The sequence below is a fragment of the Centroberyx gerrardi genome, chromosome 9 (genome assembly GCF_048128805.1).
Source record: "Centroberyx gerrardi isolate f3 chromosome 9, fCenGer3.hap1.cur.20231027, whole genome shotgun sequence".
NCBI lineage: Eukaryota > Metazoa > Chordata > Actinopteri > Beryciformes > Berycidae > Centroberyx > Centroberyx gerrardi.
Genome location: NC_136005.1, coordinates 25,723,117 through 25,740,395, shown reverse-complemented (window position 1 = coordinate 25,740,395; position 17,279 = coordinate 25,723,117). Strand labels below are relative to the sequence as shown.

General features: G+C 41.1%; 1 protein-coding gene across 2 annotated transcripts in view; it reads right to left on the bottom strand.

Annotated features, from left to right (window-relative positions):
- The window catches only part of LOC139923730 (disks large homolog 4-like), a 108,126-nt gene that overhangs the window by 31,190 nt on the left and 59,657 nt on the right, over positions 1-17,279 (bottom strand). For both annotated transcript variants that reach the window (XM_078285449.1, XM_078285450.1), the window contains exons 5-13: positions 14,423-14,476; positions 11,793-11,843; positions 9,423-9,547; positions 8,897-9,066; positions 8,627-8,763; positions 7,381-7,525; positions 5,212-5,347; positions 2,666-2,822; positions 1,684-1,786 (exon numbers count right to left, since the gene is read on the bottom strand). In XM_078285449.1, the coding sequence (XP_078141575.1) occupies positions 1,684-1,786; positions 2,666-2,822; positions 5,212-5,347; positions 7,381-7,525; positions 8,627-8,763; positions 8,897-9,066; positions 9,423-9,547; positions 11,793-11,843; positions 14,423-14,476 (1,078 nt within the window). The remainder of the gene's footprint in view (positions 1-1,683; positions 1,787-2,665; positions 2,823-5,211; positions 5,348-7,380; positions 7,526-8,626; positions 8,764-8,896; positions 9,067-9,422; positions 9,548-11,792; positions 11,844-14,422; positions 14,477-17,279) is intronic.

Sequence of the window (17,279 nt, the reverse complement as noted above, 5' to 3'; positions counted from 1 at the left end):
GCTAATATCCATTTGCCTTTCTTGCTGTTTGGTGGGATATCTTCCTCTCTATGTCTTTCCCTATCTGTGTGTATTCTTTCTGGGTAATTTTCTGTCTCCGACTCATTCCACACCGTTTTTCCCTCCTCTTTTAGTAGTTTGTTGATACCTTCCTGCTCATTTTCTGAAACTCTCCACCTTTGCTTTTTTTGAGCTGCCTCCTCTAATTCTTCAATTTCTAGTTTCTGACTCGATTTCTTTTGGGGTTCTGAGAACGCCTTCTCTCTTTTTTTTCATAAACTCCAAACTTTTCCACCTCGTGGTCATGGATCATATCGCCCATTTTCTCTGTTATTCTCAACTGTTCCTTTTAGCCTGTCTACACCTATTTTCAAACCAGTGTTAAAAGATTCCCATTCCCTCTTTTCTCCAGAAGCCTGAGGCCTTTTCATGCAAGTCTTCTGCCGGCTGATCTTTGCCTTCCTTGGCGGTCTGACCTCGCTCACCTCCAGCCATCTCCAGGACTGATCTCTGCTTCCTCAGTGGCAGATGAAGTGATATCCTGGGAACTGAGCTTTGCTACCTGTCGCTGACCTGACTGACTCTTTAACTGAATAATACATGAGCACTAGCAGACACTTTTACACACGTGCAACAAACACACACCCACACACGCGTGCGCACACACACACACACACACACACACACACACACATACACACACAGTGTAGTTTACATATGGTTACATCTACCCTGGGCAGAGTCAATCACAGTGTGCTGTAGTATTTTGGAACATGGCCCTTCCAGTACACTTCTGTTCTGTTAACTGGCCTGAATCAAGGAAAAGAATCCTCGTGTATATACAGGCTTGTGTTTAGTACAGGAGACACAATGAAAAAAAAAATACTATTCTGCATATTGTACCACTAACCCTGTTCTGTATTAATCTAAGAGTGGACATGCAGAACAAAGAAGCCTGCTATTGCATGGTGAGCTCTAAGCATAAGACCTCTAATGTCTGTTTTTAAGACATCTGAATACTTTTTAGGCCTTAAATTTAGATTATTTATTTTAAGACTTCTCAGACTTTTTAAGGACCTGGGGATACCCTGATGTAGTATATTCCTCTGGCCTGGAGCACCTCTCTGGCTGAGTAATACATGGCTGATGCCAGAAACACACACACACACACACACACACACACACACACACACACTACAGTGTCAGAGTGTCTGAGAGAGATTTAAAATGCTCTTTCAGCAGGTGCATTCCTTGAGTGAATCAGAAACCAGGGGACCTGACCCTGTTTAGCTGTGTGTGTGTGTGTGTGTGTATGTGTGTGTGTCTCTGTGTGTGTGTATGCGCATGTATGTGTGTGTTTGTGTGTTAAATTTAATAACTCAGGTCCCCCACCATGATAGCATCCCATCAGTTGAGCCAATCAGCAGCAATAACCTGGTTTCCTAGGTTACGGCCTTCTCAGCCTCTCCCACTAGACAAGCATCCAACAACCATGGTGTTGCTGGTTGGGAAGCCTGGCTCTGTCTAGCTCTCTCTGTCTATGTGTGTGTGTGTGTGTGTGTCTGTGTGTGTGTGTGTATTCCTCTTTGCCTGTCTCCCCCACCATCTCCAATCATTCAATTTTCAAGTACTTTGTTAGCATTAAAAGGATTTTCTTATTCTGTGTGTGTCCGTTGTACTTACCCTCTGGTCTGTACTGTGCTACTATGGTAACGGTCTGTCCTGCGTTCTTCAGAGCTGCAGCTGCCTGCTCATGTGTCGCACTGGACAGGTCCACTCCGTTCACCTACACACACACACACACACACACACACACACACACGATTAGAGCCCATGTCTTGGATCAATAGTAATAAATGTATAGTGACATGAGCAGGCCATGGAGAACACAGTACATCTAACTGGATCAATAACTTACTGGAAACCAGTTGCGTGTGTGTGTGTGCGTGCCTGTATATGCCAATTTTATGCATGGAAACCATTTCATTTTAGAATTTGTGTACATAAATTCATAATTTTCTATGGGAATAGCACATACATAGAGACTGTCACTGATGTTCTGCTGTCTAAAGACTACATATGTCCTGTTTGGATTCTGGCTGATGAAGATTAAAGCTATATTTCACTTAGAACATTCACATCTTAAACAGACACACATCCCTTGCTAGCCATAATTGGTGATTGATTGTTTGTGAACTCAAATGCGGGTAATGTGTAGTAAGAAGTGATATGATTCCAGTAACGTGAAATATCACTAAATCCAGGTCAATGTCAAAATAAATCATGTGTAGTATTATCAGTGATAGTGGTATTATTAGTGTCCACCTTAATTTAGACTAATATTCAGTCTCACCCCATTTCCAGAACACCAGACTTGCTTTAAGTAAGATTTAAAAGTAGTAGTAGCAATAGTAGTACTTGTAGAAGTAGTTGTAGTATTTGTCACAGTAGTTGTGGTAGTAGCAGCAGTAGTAGTATATACAGTATCTTTTAATATGTGTATCTACTAGTTATAAGCTCATACCGACACGATGCAGTCTCCCTTGATACAGCCTATATAGCCTATGTAGTAGTAGTAGTAGTATAAGAGGCAGTAGTAGTAGTACTGGTAGTAGTTGTAGTATATATCTTTCAATATGTGTATGTGTTAGGTGTTAGCTCATACCGACAGGATGCGATCTCCCTTGCGTAGCTCCCCACAGAGATCAGCTGGACCTCCAGCCAGGATAAAGGAGATGAAGATTCCCTCGCCATCCTCCCCTCCAACAATATTAAAACCAAGACCTGTAGACCCCCGCTGCAGCACCACCCGCCTGGGCTCCCTGAAACACACACACACACACACACACACACACACACACACACACACAAACACACACACACAAACACATAGTGTTAGGGTGATAGGGGATGGTATCTGTTCAGCACAAATGATTACATGAGACTCATTCTTAATTAGAGATTTTATAGGCCAGGTGATGTGTGTAGAAATTAGACCTAAGAACAATTAACCACCACCGTTCATCATTGTCTACAGGGTAGAGATGAGAGGTACAAAGGTACAAAAAATCATTCACCATATTGACCAGCAGATGTCACTATTGCACTGTCTCTGTTTTGGTGGGCCACCGCAGTAAGAAAATTGTTACTACTGATATATGTAAAAATAAATAAATAAATAAATAAAAAAGAATAAATAATCATTATCATTTTGCCTATTTCCTTTGCACACACACACAAATCTAAAATCTAAATCAGCCTTTTCTTTAAAATACTCAAGTAACAGCATTTGCAGCACTGCACTTTGCACTACATAGTCAGAGAAGTGGGCTTGTTATTGGAAGGTCACAGGTTTGAATCTTTGGACCGAAAGGGAAAATATGAAGGGGAAAGTGAATGAGAAATGTTCTCTCCTCCCTCAACAACTACTGCCCTGGACAGATCACCTGTCCATCACAGGTGACCAGACACTTATTCAGACTCACATTCATACTTATGGGCAATTTAGAGTCTCCAATCCACTCAAGCACCCGGAAGAACCCCATGCACAAACAGGGAGAACATGCGTACTCCACACAAAAACAGCTGGGGATCGAATGCGGGTCCTTTATGCTGCGAGGCAACAGTGCTAACCATTGAGCCACCTTGCTGCCCTTACTCCAACTTCTAGAAGGATATGCAACTATCCTTTTCTACTTGCAATCATGATGATACGATAATGTTAATCTGCTGTTTGCGCTTCCTGTAAAATGCTCCAAGAGTGTCAGGCCTAAAATTTAAATCAATGTTTCCTCCAGAAATATGTTTGTTGGAAAAGCCTGTGAAACAACATTTAGACCATGTGACACTAAAAGTCTTTGCTGAAACCAATACTAATGAAATTCTTTTTAGGCTCCTCTAGGCAGGGTGGCTCAACCCCACTATCCAATGTACTGAAATCTATGTAATTATCAGTATCAATAGGATTTGGTAATTTTTAGATAAACTCAACACAAAAATACACTGTGACATGAGAAACACCTTCCGAATACTGGATTTGCATGTTTCAAAATTTCCTCAATGCTGAATCTCCTCTCCTTCATGACTGAAATGAATTGAACAGGTGAAATCAATGAGGGATCGTAAGTTTCACCTGGAATCATCTGCTCAGTCTGTTTCACGGAGAGAGCAGATGTTGTTAATATTTTGCACACTTGGTGTACATTTATTAAAACCCACAATCCCTCTATTGCATGACAAACTAACCAGAGAGAGAGAGAGAGAGAGAGAGAGATGGTCTGAGAGGGAGAGGGAGAAAGAGAAACATACAGAGTGAGAGGAAGAAAGAAAGAATTAGAGGAGAAAGACAGACATCAAAATGACCGTTCCGCAGTCAATATGAGGCTTATCAGATTTATCATAATCGAAGCGCTCTGATTGGCCCACGGGGTTGTGACGGAATGAGTCATATTTCGGTAACCACGGTGATGCCAGTTGAGTGACGAGGGTTGTGATAGGCTGTAATCCCTCCATTAAACTGGATTAAAGACAGTAGAGCAGCGCTGTGAGAATGTGTGTGTGTTGGTGTGTGTGTGTGTCTGTGTGTTTGCGCATGTGTGTGACCTCAGCCTACATTCCCAGACAACACTCTCACTGCCATCTGCCTCTTACTGCCAAACTCACACACACAAACACACACACACACACACACACACACACACACACAGCATAGTGAGCAGAGATGAGGTGATAGAGGTCATTGAGTGTATGTTGGGTTTTCTAGGAGTCTGTTTCCCAACCTGGGGCTCCAGGATCTCCTTGAGGGCCACTAAAGATCTGAGAGCTGGACATGAGATGAGCCATGAAGAAGAAGAGATGAGAGAAGAAGAGCAGCTTGGCTTCTGCCCCAGCAATGAATAAAGCATCAGCTGGGTTTCCATCCAAATATTTTTGGTGAATTAGAAAAGCTAATTGGAAACTGGAAATGTCCTCAATATTTCAACAGTTTTAACACTTGCCTGAAGTGGAAATATTCTTTTGTCGATAAACTATGCAATAAATAGCGATGGAAATGCATTTGTCAAATAAATAATGATATATGCTTGGCATGATCGCCCCGAGGAATGGTTTGGTTCAAAAGTGGTTTTGGAAAGACCTGTTTTCTGTGCTGTCCCATAATAAAGTACGTGTGTGTGTGTGTGTGTGTGTGTGTGTGTGTGTGAGAGGTCTCACCTGGGGACATCGTCGTCTCCAATCATACCCCTGGGCAGCGGTGAGTATCTGGGTGTTGTCAAAGGGGCGGGGCTTACAGACTGGCTGCCACCCATGTAGGAGGGGCTTATATGGTTGTCCTGGTGGGGGGAGTAGGCTGGAAGAAAAACACACAAGCATTTTCACATAACTGTTTATATACCGTTATACCTGAAATATCATTTAACGTGTGATTTTCAAAAGCCTAACCTGTACTTTAAGTATTGTGCCCCCTTTGAAACACTGTCGGCCCTTGACTGGCTCTGTTTACATAGATATTACTGGATTTCCCACTCCCGACAGCTAAACATGATGCATAATTTTGCGCCGGTAAAAAGCTGAATTAAAGAGACATGTATCTTGAATTATACACACACACACACACACACACACACACACGTGATTAGAGCCCATGTTTTGGATCAATAGTAATAAATGTATAGTTACATGAGAAGTCCATGGAGAACACAGTACATCTAACTCAATCAATAACGTACTGGTGGTGACCGTCATACAATGTATGTGCCTGTCTGTGTGTGTGTGTGTGAGAGAGAGACTGAGAGAGAGAGAGAGAGAGAGAGAGAGAGAGCGATAGTGTGTGAGAGAGAGATAATTGTAGATGTAGACTGCATCAATCACACCACCAAATCTCACACAGTGCATTAACAGTTTGGTAATGTGTGATTTGAGAGGTGATGTATTAGATGTAGTTTGGTAGTAATGACTGAAATTTGGAGAAGTGATATATTACATGTAGTTTGGTAATGTGTTGATATGGAGTGGTGACAAGAGGCTATAATCCAGTGGACCAAATTATCTCAGATGGTTTATTATCAGATGGTTATATAACAAATTTAACACTGCCTGTATGATGTGATCACCATGACGTATACTTTTTAACATTAATATTTAGTATTTTTAACTAACTTAAATGGACTAGAACTCGACTAGAACCAGTATGATTAAAATGGACATATATGAGGAAATCAAATGATCATTTTCATTTTCATGTGGACACAAAGGTTTTGACAAGCTTCGTCTTGCCTTGATGTAATCAGGACTGCAGTTACTTCCTATTCCTTGAATTGAAAACTCATCATAGATACATATGTGTACCTGAAATGCCTGGCTTTTGTTTATCTCTCTACCACTTATCTATTATATGGGAAAACTCCTGAGTTTGGTGTTGTTGCTTTGATCCTTGCTTTCCTTACTACTAGTTGCTTGTAATGTTGGCAATCTGGGAAGTCAATCTTCTTCTGCTGTTGCACTCATAGTACGTCGCTTACTTACCCATAGTAAGTAAGAGTCTCAGTTAAAAGCCTACAATGTAATGGAAAATGAAAGCTTTGTTTACACCCGCCCTGAGCAAAACCTTCAACCAACAGCTTGTGTTCCTTGCTGTTCCTTAGAATTAGACAACAGCCTGCTCCTAAAAATGTTTCCTCCTCTTGGGTGTAGTGATGGTTACCACATTCAAGCAAACACTGTTTCTCTCTAAGTTGTTTTTGATTTTGCAAAGAGTGCAATGAGAGCCAACACAATCTGGATGGCTCAAACCGATGTTACGTAATGAGCCAAAAGCTAAATCATACCAGTGCTTTCCATAAAAAATAAATCACATTACTATTGTATCGTGGCTCAAGTGTCGCGCTGCGAGCTTTCTGGTGTCTCGTTCCAGACCCGTCGGCTTTTATAGACACAAGGCTTTGGGTTGTTTCATATCATATTCATAGATCTGTGTAACATCACAGGACACTTACAATCAGTTATGTAGTGGTAAGTAAAAAGGTGGGTAAACCATGACCACCTGTCTGTGATCATCATAAGGCAAACAGCCACGAATATAAACAAAAAACAATTATAGTTTCAGAAAAACATTAATTTATGCTTTTTTCTTTAAAAGCCCTTCCTTCCTTCCCAATCCTCCAATCAGTTTGATGCTAATTACTATAATGTATACTATGAATTTAGATTCTAAAGATTTACGTAAGCCTAAGAAGGTGCGTAAACTATTCTTGCAAATAAAAAAGGTATATAGTGAGTTTGGCTGGGTTTACCCAACACTACATCCCTGCTTACAGTTGGTGATATCAAGTGGAGGAAAGTCGTATGTAGCATGTGTGTATGCATGTGTGTGGGCGTACTCACAGTTAGTGACGTCAGGCGGGGGGAAGCTGTCATTGATAAAGAGGGAGGTGTGTTTGGCCACACGGAGGTACACAACGTCTGGAGTCGACTTCAGAGCAGACACCGCCTCCTCGTGAGTCACCTCCTCCAAACAGGCGCTGTTCACCTGGGACACGCAAAGACATATACCCTTATATGTACAGTATGTACACACACACACACATAAACACACAGGCAACATATACTCACAGATACACAAAGGCATTTTCCAAACAAACCGGAAACATAGAACGCATTACTTCATGTGCACTAAACCTTTTTAGAGCAGCAAATGTAAAAGCTTTCATGAACTGGCTATTAGGTTGAATCACTATTGTGTAGAGTGGCAACACACACATTTATGTCTATGAAAATGTCATAAAACAAATCAAAGCAAATCAGGTCAAGTCAGAATGGGACTTTAACTTTTTTCCCCCCATAATAAAATCAGGGGAGGACTATGGATCAGCTTCCATGCATTTGTTCTTTCATCTGTTCATCAGACGCGATATTTCAGACACGACTGACAGGATTTTTAACAGACTGGGAGGCAGAACAGGAGAGCAGCCATCTGATACATCATACCCTGTAGCTCTGACCAATTCTAATACACCTCATTTATTCTTAGTATATATCACTAAGATATACTAGGTAATATGATCAAATTTAATAAGGGGAGTAATGGAAATGACAACTCTTGTTTCTGCTCACTTTTCAATTTCAAGTTCAACCAAGGAGGACTCATTATAAATTTGGTAATGTTAAGTGGGATTAATTACACATTTGGTGTTATTAAGGGACATTCATTTCATATTTGGCGTTACTAAGGCTGTTAAGGGATATTCATTACATATTTGGAGCTATTAAGCTGGATTCATTATATATTTGGAAATTGTTCTATAAAGCAAACTTCTCAGCTCTCATAGAAAGCACCACAGAACATTAAATATATTTCATTTTCAACCTATTCCTCAGTGGTAATCTTTCTGACCTTATAGGTGCACATAGATCTTTGATGTACCCCGTAATCTATTTCAGTGTATACATTTTGAATCAATCAGAACATATATTAATTTGCATGATAAAGTGATAGAGAAACGGTCCATGGCGTCCTCGAAAGGAGGGCAGCCCGATAAACAGAACAGCTTTCTTAAGTTTATAACCGAGTAGGGGAAGTGTGGCGAAGAAGGAGGAGAGAGAAGACGTAAAAATAAAAGGTGTTTCTTACAGCCATAAGTTTGTCCCCTATCTGTAGCCGTCCATCTTTGTGTGCGGCCCCTCCCTCGATGATCTTGGTCACATAGATGCTGTTGTCGCCTGGGACATGTTGGTTTCCAACTCCACCTGCTATACTGAACCCTAAACCTGAGAGAGAGAGAAAGGAACAATAAAAACAGATGATATTTCTGAATTACCATCTCATGCTTGTGTTTTCCGTGCTTCTATTCTATTTTTTTGTCCCTGCTGTATCCTGTTGTTTTTGATAGTATGTTCTCACCTTTGGGCCCTTTGACCAGTTTGATGTCCATGACTCGCTCGCTGAGGCTCCTCCTGCGTCGTATGTACAGCCTGACCAGACCTCCCGCCTCCTTCAGCGCCTCCACGGCCCCGCTGTGGGTCACCTCCCTGACGTCTGCCTCGTTCACCCGCACTATACAGTCATTCACCCTGGAGAGCAAAGTCACATGTAGAGTCATTTGTCCTGCACAGGGAGATTAATGGTGAAGTCAAGTTATACACATCTCCTCTTGAACGTACACGATAGGGTCGTTCACCATGACCTCTTTGAATATACCTTGACGTATGATGATGCAATTTCCACTGCCAATTTTTGTCAGCATCTATGTTCGATTGTTTCTTTTAATAGCTGAATATCTGATTTGAATGTACCAAGTGTTGCTACAGGCTACAAAAATCACCCAGGATCAGTAAATGTGTAACTATTCCTCCTCCTGTAACTAGAGGACCAGCGCCAAATATCTAATTTAAAGACTTGACTTCTGTGTGTGTGCGTGTGTGTGTACCTGAGTCGTCCATCCTGGGCTGCAGCCCCTCCAGGTATAATCTTGGTGATGAAGATGGAGGGGTCTTCTCCGATGTGGGGGTTATCAGTCCCCCCTGCAATACTGAACCCCAGGCCTGAGTTACCCTACGCACACACACACACACACACACACACACACACACATAATGTATTTCCATGGTGAAAAAGATGACCTTTCCACATATCGCTCAATCAAATTACTGTTTAATAACAAATTGTGACGCAGGAAGCTCTGATAATCTAGCATTAATGATAGAGTCACTGTGAATGTGGTGACGGCAATGTAAGACCAAAACAATATTTTAAGCAGAACTGATTTGATAATATTGGTGTTCCAATATCTCTGCCTGGCCATAAACCAAAATATCTAGAGAGAGATATCGTCATCACTCCCTCCCAGACCAGAGAGTTGGTTAAAAATATGAAACTGATATTTAAAGATGATTTTCAGTAATAAATACACGTCATAATGACAACGTCACACAGACAGAGTTAAGTTGGTTACATAAGAAGCTGATAATCAGACTGGGATGATTTGGTTCACTGGATTACAGCTTCCTGTTAGCAAAATCTAGCACATCACCTCTCCAATCTCACTCATTACCATACTACACATTACCAATCTACAGCCATTGCTCTCTCTCTTTCTCTCACTCTCTCATGCTTTCTTACTGGGTATAAAACTAGTAATGTGTGTGTGTGTGTGTGTGTGTGTGTGTGTGTGTGTATGTGTCCATAGTGTCTTTAAAGCAAAGCCACTCAAGCAGACAGAACCAGGTCACAGGAGAATAGAACGACAGATACAGATAGAGATAGAGATAAAGAGAGAGAGCAAGAGAGAGAGAGCGACAGAAAGAGAGAGACAGAAAGACATAAAGACAGAGAGAAAGCCCCAGGGTGAGAGAAAAGGGGAAATAATGAGAGGGAATCAGAGAAGAATGGAAAGGACAGGAAAAGAGGGTCAGTTTAGACAGACCGAGGGTGGGATTCAGTAAATGGAGAGATGGAGGGAGAGGAGAGAAATGGTAAGATGGTTATCACAGAGCTGATGGAGTAAACATGGCACACTCATCAAGTAATTCTATCTTGTTTTCAGACTTAATCTATCTGCACTGGAGTCAAGGAATTTCACTTGTTTTATGATAATATAACTTGCTTCAAGTCATTTAACTGAAACAAGTTTAACTGTTATCAAACTGTTGTTTTTCTTCTTTCATGATTATTTTTTAAAATGAATAAATATATCAGAAACAAAGATTTTTCTGAAACAAAATGAGGTTGACTTAAAATCAGTGAGGCAGAGATTGATAAAATGTTGGGTAAACTACCAATATAAACAATAATCAATTATACTTTCAGAAAATAATTAATTTATGATTTTGTTTCCTTACAAGATCCTATCTTCACATAACGTACATCCGTTTGATACTAGTTATGATGATGTAGCCTTTACAATTAATTTACCTCATAAAGATTTCTGTCAGCCTAAAAAGGTGGTAAACTGAAAATGAAAAGTTTTGTAAATTAAGTTCAGGGTTTTAGTTTTGGGTTTAGCCTCCACTACTAAAATATCCTGACATAATTTGATAATTTTGAAGTCTAAATAGGAAATAAAGTCACTTACAGTCCAAACAGTAATGTATTTTGCAGCCTGCGATATGTTAAAACTATCAACAGGCTATATGACAATTTGAACACACTATAATCAAATCATAGACACGCTAATGCGTGTCTAATGTCAGATTTTGTGTAACTGATTATGTTTAGCATAATTCATGCTTGCCCAGAATCATGTTTTTTTGTTTTTTTACTTTAGTTTTTCACAATAGTGTTTTTCCTGATGGCTACTGAATTAAATCTAAAGACAGAATAACACCCAGACAGCTTGAGGATACTGATGGTACCTGTGGATTAGACGAGAGCTTACTAAATCCAGTGCTGAAAACCCCCTATGCCAACAGCAGCTCATTCAAATTTATAAGCAACTCTGAAAACAGTCTATTCCCAAAAAAGATGAACAACTACCTCAACCTGTCACAATCCCTTAGAAGGAGCATTTTTTGGTTTCCTAGCACCTTCTCAGCACACTAAGTTTGCGTGTCCACCTTGCGAGTCCTATCTTTGTCTCAGCGCTTTTCTCCTGGTTTAAAATAGACAGGGCGAGCTGTGGCGTGCTCCCAAGACCGCTGACAACTGATGATGCTTTTAGTGCGATTACGGCAGAGAAGAGTCCAGGAGAGGAGAGAAGGGAGAGAGTGGTGCTGTTGATGAGTGTGTGTGTGACTGGGTACATGCATGTAGAATGGGCATGTAAGTTGTTGATTTGTCTTCAGTGTAGGTGTAGTTTTACCCGCTCCAGCGTGATCTCTTCATACTCATAGTCTGCTTCTGTACCATTGACCTGTCAGAGAGAGAGACACACAGGCAGAGAGAGAGAGACAGAGAGAGAGAGAGAGCGACAGAGAGAGACAGAGGGAAAGAGAAATATGTAATACATGGAGAATTAAAACACTGAGTCGTAGTTGTTCAGAGAGTTCAAACTGGGTGGGTTCAAACAAAAAATAGACTGAACTGTTTGATATTCACTGCATTAACTTCACATAGTCATTTCATGGCTATGAAAAAAGTAACATTCCTCTGTCTGGTCTGAGCTGCAAAATAAAACCAAACAAAATAAGACAAAAGAAAGCAATCTTTCAATGTATGAGGGGAAGTCAGGGCAATAATATGCAGTACTGGGATTTGATTGTATGGTAAAATTAGTTACCCAAATAATTTCTATTCTGTTTTGCTCTGTGTGTCACATCAGTTGCCAGAAACATTTCTTGTGTATCACAGCTTTAACAAATGTATCACTGTTTCTGGGCAACAAGATTATGTTGCGTTGGATTTTCTGTACCAGCAAAGACATTTTTTTTAGAACATCCATCTGCCTCCAAGAGTAGCTGAATTTATTCTTCCTTGCCAGCATGAATACACAAGAACAGACTGTTAATGCACTCATCAGGTAATTCTGCACATTAACTCCAACAGTAATATAACTCCAACAAAATCTTCAACTAGTACCAGAATTTGTACCTAACATTTAAATAATGAATTTAGGCATTTGATAATGTATGAATGACGCATGAATCGGAGAGATTAAAAGCATTATGCATACTTTAATGACGATGTACCTCTGACGTCAAATTTAATAACATCCCTGCTGGAATGCCTCTGAGCCAATCATACTGCTCAGCCTGTAGTATAAAATAAGATATTAACATCTGCATCTGCTGACTGAATGTACAGCACACCGTATTAAATCTGATCTGAATAGAGTATTATACGTTTTGTTTTCCACTAGGCTTATAGTGGGGGGGATGAGTGTCTTCTTTCTGCCTACTGCACCACCCCCCATGCTATAGCTACTGTAGGCACGCACACACACGCACACACACACACACACAGACACACACACACACACACACACACAGACACGCAGCAGTCGAGTGGCATCCCAATGGCCCATATAATCCCATTGGCTGTAATCTGTGTCTCTATGCAGTCAGATTAGTTTAGATTTTGTATTCGTGCCCTTTCAAATACAAGACAGAATCTACCATCAGCCAGCATGCATATCTACTATTAACTATCATACACTGTATATATACAGTATATATACAATATATTCAGACTGGCTGAGGACAGTGGTTTTGAAGCACTGGATTGGCACCCAGTTGTAGGTCACAGGAAGATAAAAATGGACCCCCAAATTATTCTGGGAAAATTGATGAGCATGGCACTAATACTGCTGGGGGCTCAATTCCCACTGCGGCCACCCATACTACATACAATACATACTACATTAATAGTACTATCAGAGCCTACTATCAACCCTAAATTACATAATTTCTTATTGTTATTAAATGATTATTTGGGAATAATTACTATGTTGTTGTTTCTGTATGGGCTTGTGCGACTGACTTTTCCCCACATACAACCATCAAATTACAAATGAACCCACACACGTCAGTGGCATGGCATTACGCACTGTCTCCTCTGCATCAATTGATTATTGGTTTTCATAAGTCGTACTGCACTGAAAGTGAACTGCATTTTACTGTATTTGTTGCGTGTGACTGGGTTTTGTACCGATCACATTTCGTTGGAAGGGGATAACAGTCACCAATCATATCAGTGAAATTGTTCAGTGAAATGTTCAGTGAAATCTGCCAGAGAGAAATGTCTGTCTCCCTGTGTGGTGCTCCAGGCAGCGCACCAGGGATTCCACAGTAATTACATAATAAACTTATCTAACAATTACATACACTGACTCTCTCTGGCAGCTGGCTACCAGTAAAATGGCTCTGCATGCTTCTAATTCTGGGTTGAGCTTTCTGTCTGAAACGAAGAAGCGACTAGCATTACTCTAGATACTTATATTCACATTACTGTAGCTATTTACAGGGTAGAAGTGATTCCCAACTTTTACTGTAGCCATTAGCCTACTGTAGCTTTTCACAGCTAAAAGATTTGACAAGCATTACGGTATGAGGCTAAAATTACTGTAGTTATTTACAGAGTAGAAGTTACTAGAATTACTGTAGATATTTACAGAGTAGAAGTTACTTACTGTAGTTATTTACAGAGTGTACACATTGTAATTGTACAGTAAAACAGAGTGCCATGCCAGGCCTAATCAACTATTTAAGGTAGTGACTGTTGTGTTCCCTTTGAGGTTGTATACACACACACTTTGGTATGCAATGTAATTCTTAGCTTCTGGAATATGTATGGTTGACATCACTTGCCTTTTGTCAGGAAACTCTTCCATAATTACTTTATAAGACTGGAAACTGCATCAAAGAGTGTGTATCTGGAATTGGCCGAGAGTGCCCTGAACTGGCCACCAGTATAAACAGGGTGCAGGGTAAACAGTAGGGTGGAGGTGTCAATTTGGTGTTATTGAGGGTATATTTAAGGTGAACCTGTACTCACATATGGGGGAGTGTCGATGCTGTCGGTATTGACCACCACTGGAGGGGGGTTGGCCTGCAGAAGAGAAGAGCAGAGTTATTAGAAGTTAGTTCATATGGATATCACAATGAAAACAGACACATTTCAACAAGCATTGCTGTTGAAGGATGCTGTAAAACTTTCGAAACACACACACAGACACACACACACACACACACACACTTTCCCCACACAAAGGCAAAATGCAGCAAGGCAAAGATAAACCTAAAATAACCCAACTCTAATTAGTTGTTTACATCACACTATTTAGGATTTATGCTTCTGACCAAGTGTTTTGGTTGAGCTTTGATGTAAAAGTCTCATTAACACATCTATACCCACACACACACACAAACACACACACACACAAAGCTGTGATAATGACTTACTCGTCTCACGTTTTGGTACAGCATGTTGAGTACATCTGCTACAGATTACCACCATGGAGCGACTGCGTACACCGCATGACATACTGCACTGCCCTAATATTGGATGGTACTATGATGTACTACACTGCAACCGTTCTGTAATGTACTAGATTGTGTTATAATACCCTGCTACTTTGCTATATCATAGTATATTGAACTATGATACTGTACTACAATATAAAGCACTATATTGCAATGCCCATCGACTGTACTGTAATAGATAGACTAGATAGTATTATGATACCCTGCTATATCGTAGTATATTGTCCTCTACTATTCAATACTGTGCTGAACTCTGTCCTCTGATGTCTAATACTACAATACTATATTACACTGCCTACTGCACTTTCCAGTCCTGTCAACAGCTGTGCAAATCAACATCCAAACTGCTACATTCTGAAGTGATGCATCCTCAACAAGCAAGACACAATACATGCAATCTCCCCTCCTCTCCTCTATCCTTTCTACCACAAATGTCTCCTCTCTCCTCCTCCTCCTCCTCCCACTGTCCTGTTTCTTTCCCCAGCTGTTCTCCTGTGTGCCCGATCTCCTCTATCTCCCTGGCCTCCTTCTACAGCCCCCTGTCTGGATAGATCACTGCTAAAGGAGCTAGAACTAAAGATGATCCATGGTATCTCTCCTCTTCTTCTTCTTCTTCTTCCACCTAAATATTCCCGTTCTACTCGGGGCCCGAAGGCAAAGCAAAGGTCAAATGTCGCCAGTTGGCCGGGATATCTCAAGCTAGCCCGTCCACCGCCCCAAGGTGTCGTTTTCTCCTCATATCCACCGAGCCGACCGCGAGGGGAGCCCCAGGACCATCCCTGCTCCCCCTATACCTCTCCTCCCTGCCTCCACTCCTCTTTGCCCTATCCCCTCTCACTTCCTCTCCAGACTGGATTCAGCGCTCGCCAATCCACCGTCTGCAGCTCGAGTCGTTCTCCCACGAACCAGCTGTGAGCTAAACAGTCCACAGTGTAAAGTCTGAAGCTCCAGTCTCGTTCTGCAGCCAAAAAAGTCAACCGAACAACCAACCAACCAACAAACAAGCCAGCCAACCAAATGGACAGTCCACCCGGAGTTCACAGCATCAGAGAGCAGAACAGAGCAGCAACAGCAGCACTGTCCCTCTACACTAATCTCTACCTCTCTCTCTCTCTCTCTCTCCTCTCTCTCTCTCTCTCTCTCCCCCTCACATCTCCAACTGTCTGTCACTCTGTCAGTCAAGCTGTAGATGCTTGATCCCACATGGGAACAGACAGGGAGAGGGGAGGAGGAAAAGGGGGAAAGGCAGAAAGAGGGAGAGGATGGATGAGAGCGAGGGAGGATAGGGGAGAGGGGGATCAGAGGGATTATGGGTATTGTGGGCGGAGTCAAATCTGCCCGCTGAACAGCAGTAATGAGGAGCAGAGGGTGCAGACAGACACACACAAATATAAACACGCACACAAACACACATAAGACAGAGACTGAGAATAGAATGCGAAAAAGCAAATTATGTTGTGTAGTGAATGGATGTTGAGGAGTAGTGAGGACCTGCTGACAGTTGCAGCTGTTCTGTGTGATCTGTGTGTGTGTGTGTGCGTGTGTGTGTGTGTGTGTGAGTGTATGTGTGTGAGTGTATTATAAAGGGGAAAATGAGAGAGTAAGATAGAGAGAGAAGCTGATTAGACTATAATACTGCATAAAACTGATATGGCATGTTATTATTACAACTATTCTAAGGCATTTCACACTTTTTTGGGCTTTACAATACTATAAGTGCATACATTTTTGGCATAGGCAGCCCAAGGGGAAATTTAACCCTTAACCCTGACAAAGTGATGCAAAAAATCACCTGGAATGGATTTGAAAGCCATATATTAAAAAATGTGAAAAAAACAGAAGTCACATCTCTCTCCAATGTTCTCTCTAAAGTGTGTCTGTCTGTGCAAAATAGTTTGGTGACCTACATCTAATCTCATTGACCGAATAATAATATGAGTCATTGCTCCACTTTGTCCCCAGAAATATAGTCAGTAAAAGTTTGGTTTGGAAGGTTTGGTGGTAAACTATGTTAGACACAGCAACTTTGCAATACTTTACATCATGCATTTATGATTCTGTGAGGCCTCTGAGGGTTTGTTCTCTATCTGAATAACTAAAGCTATGCTGCCTTACCTGATTTTTCTGATCTAAAGTTTCTTGACTGCGAACTCAAGCCTAGTTGAATCTGCAATTTTTTCAGCTGATGAAAACGTTTTAGTTGATGCTCGCAATGACCTTTATGCTGACTTTACCTAACTCACTGTTCCTGCCTAAAGTTAACCTGTCTACCATTAGCTTACGCTCACCCTAACCACTCTGTTTCCTGGTCTAGCCTTAACCTGAGCCCTAGTTTACACTGCAGTTTGACTTGTGTGTGTTTGTCTTTG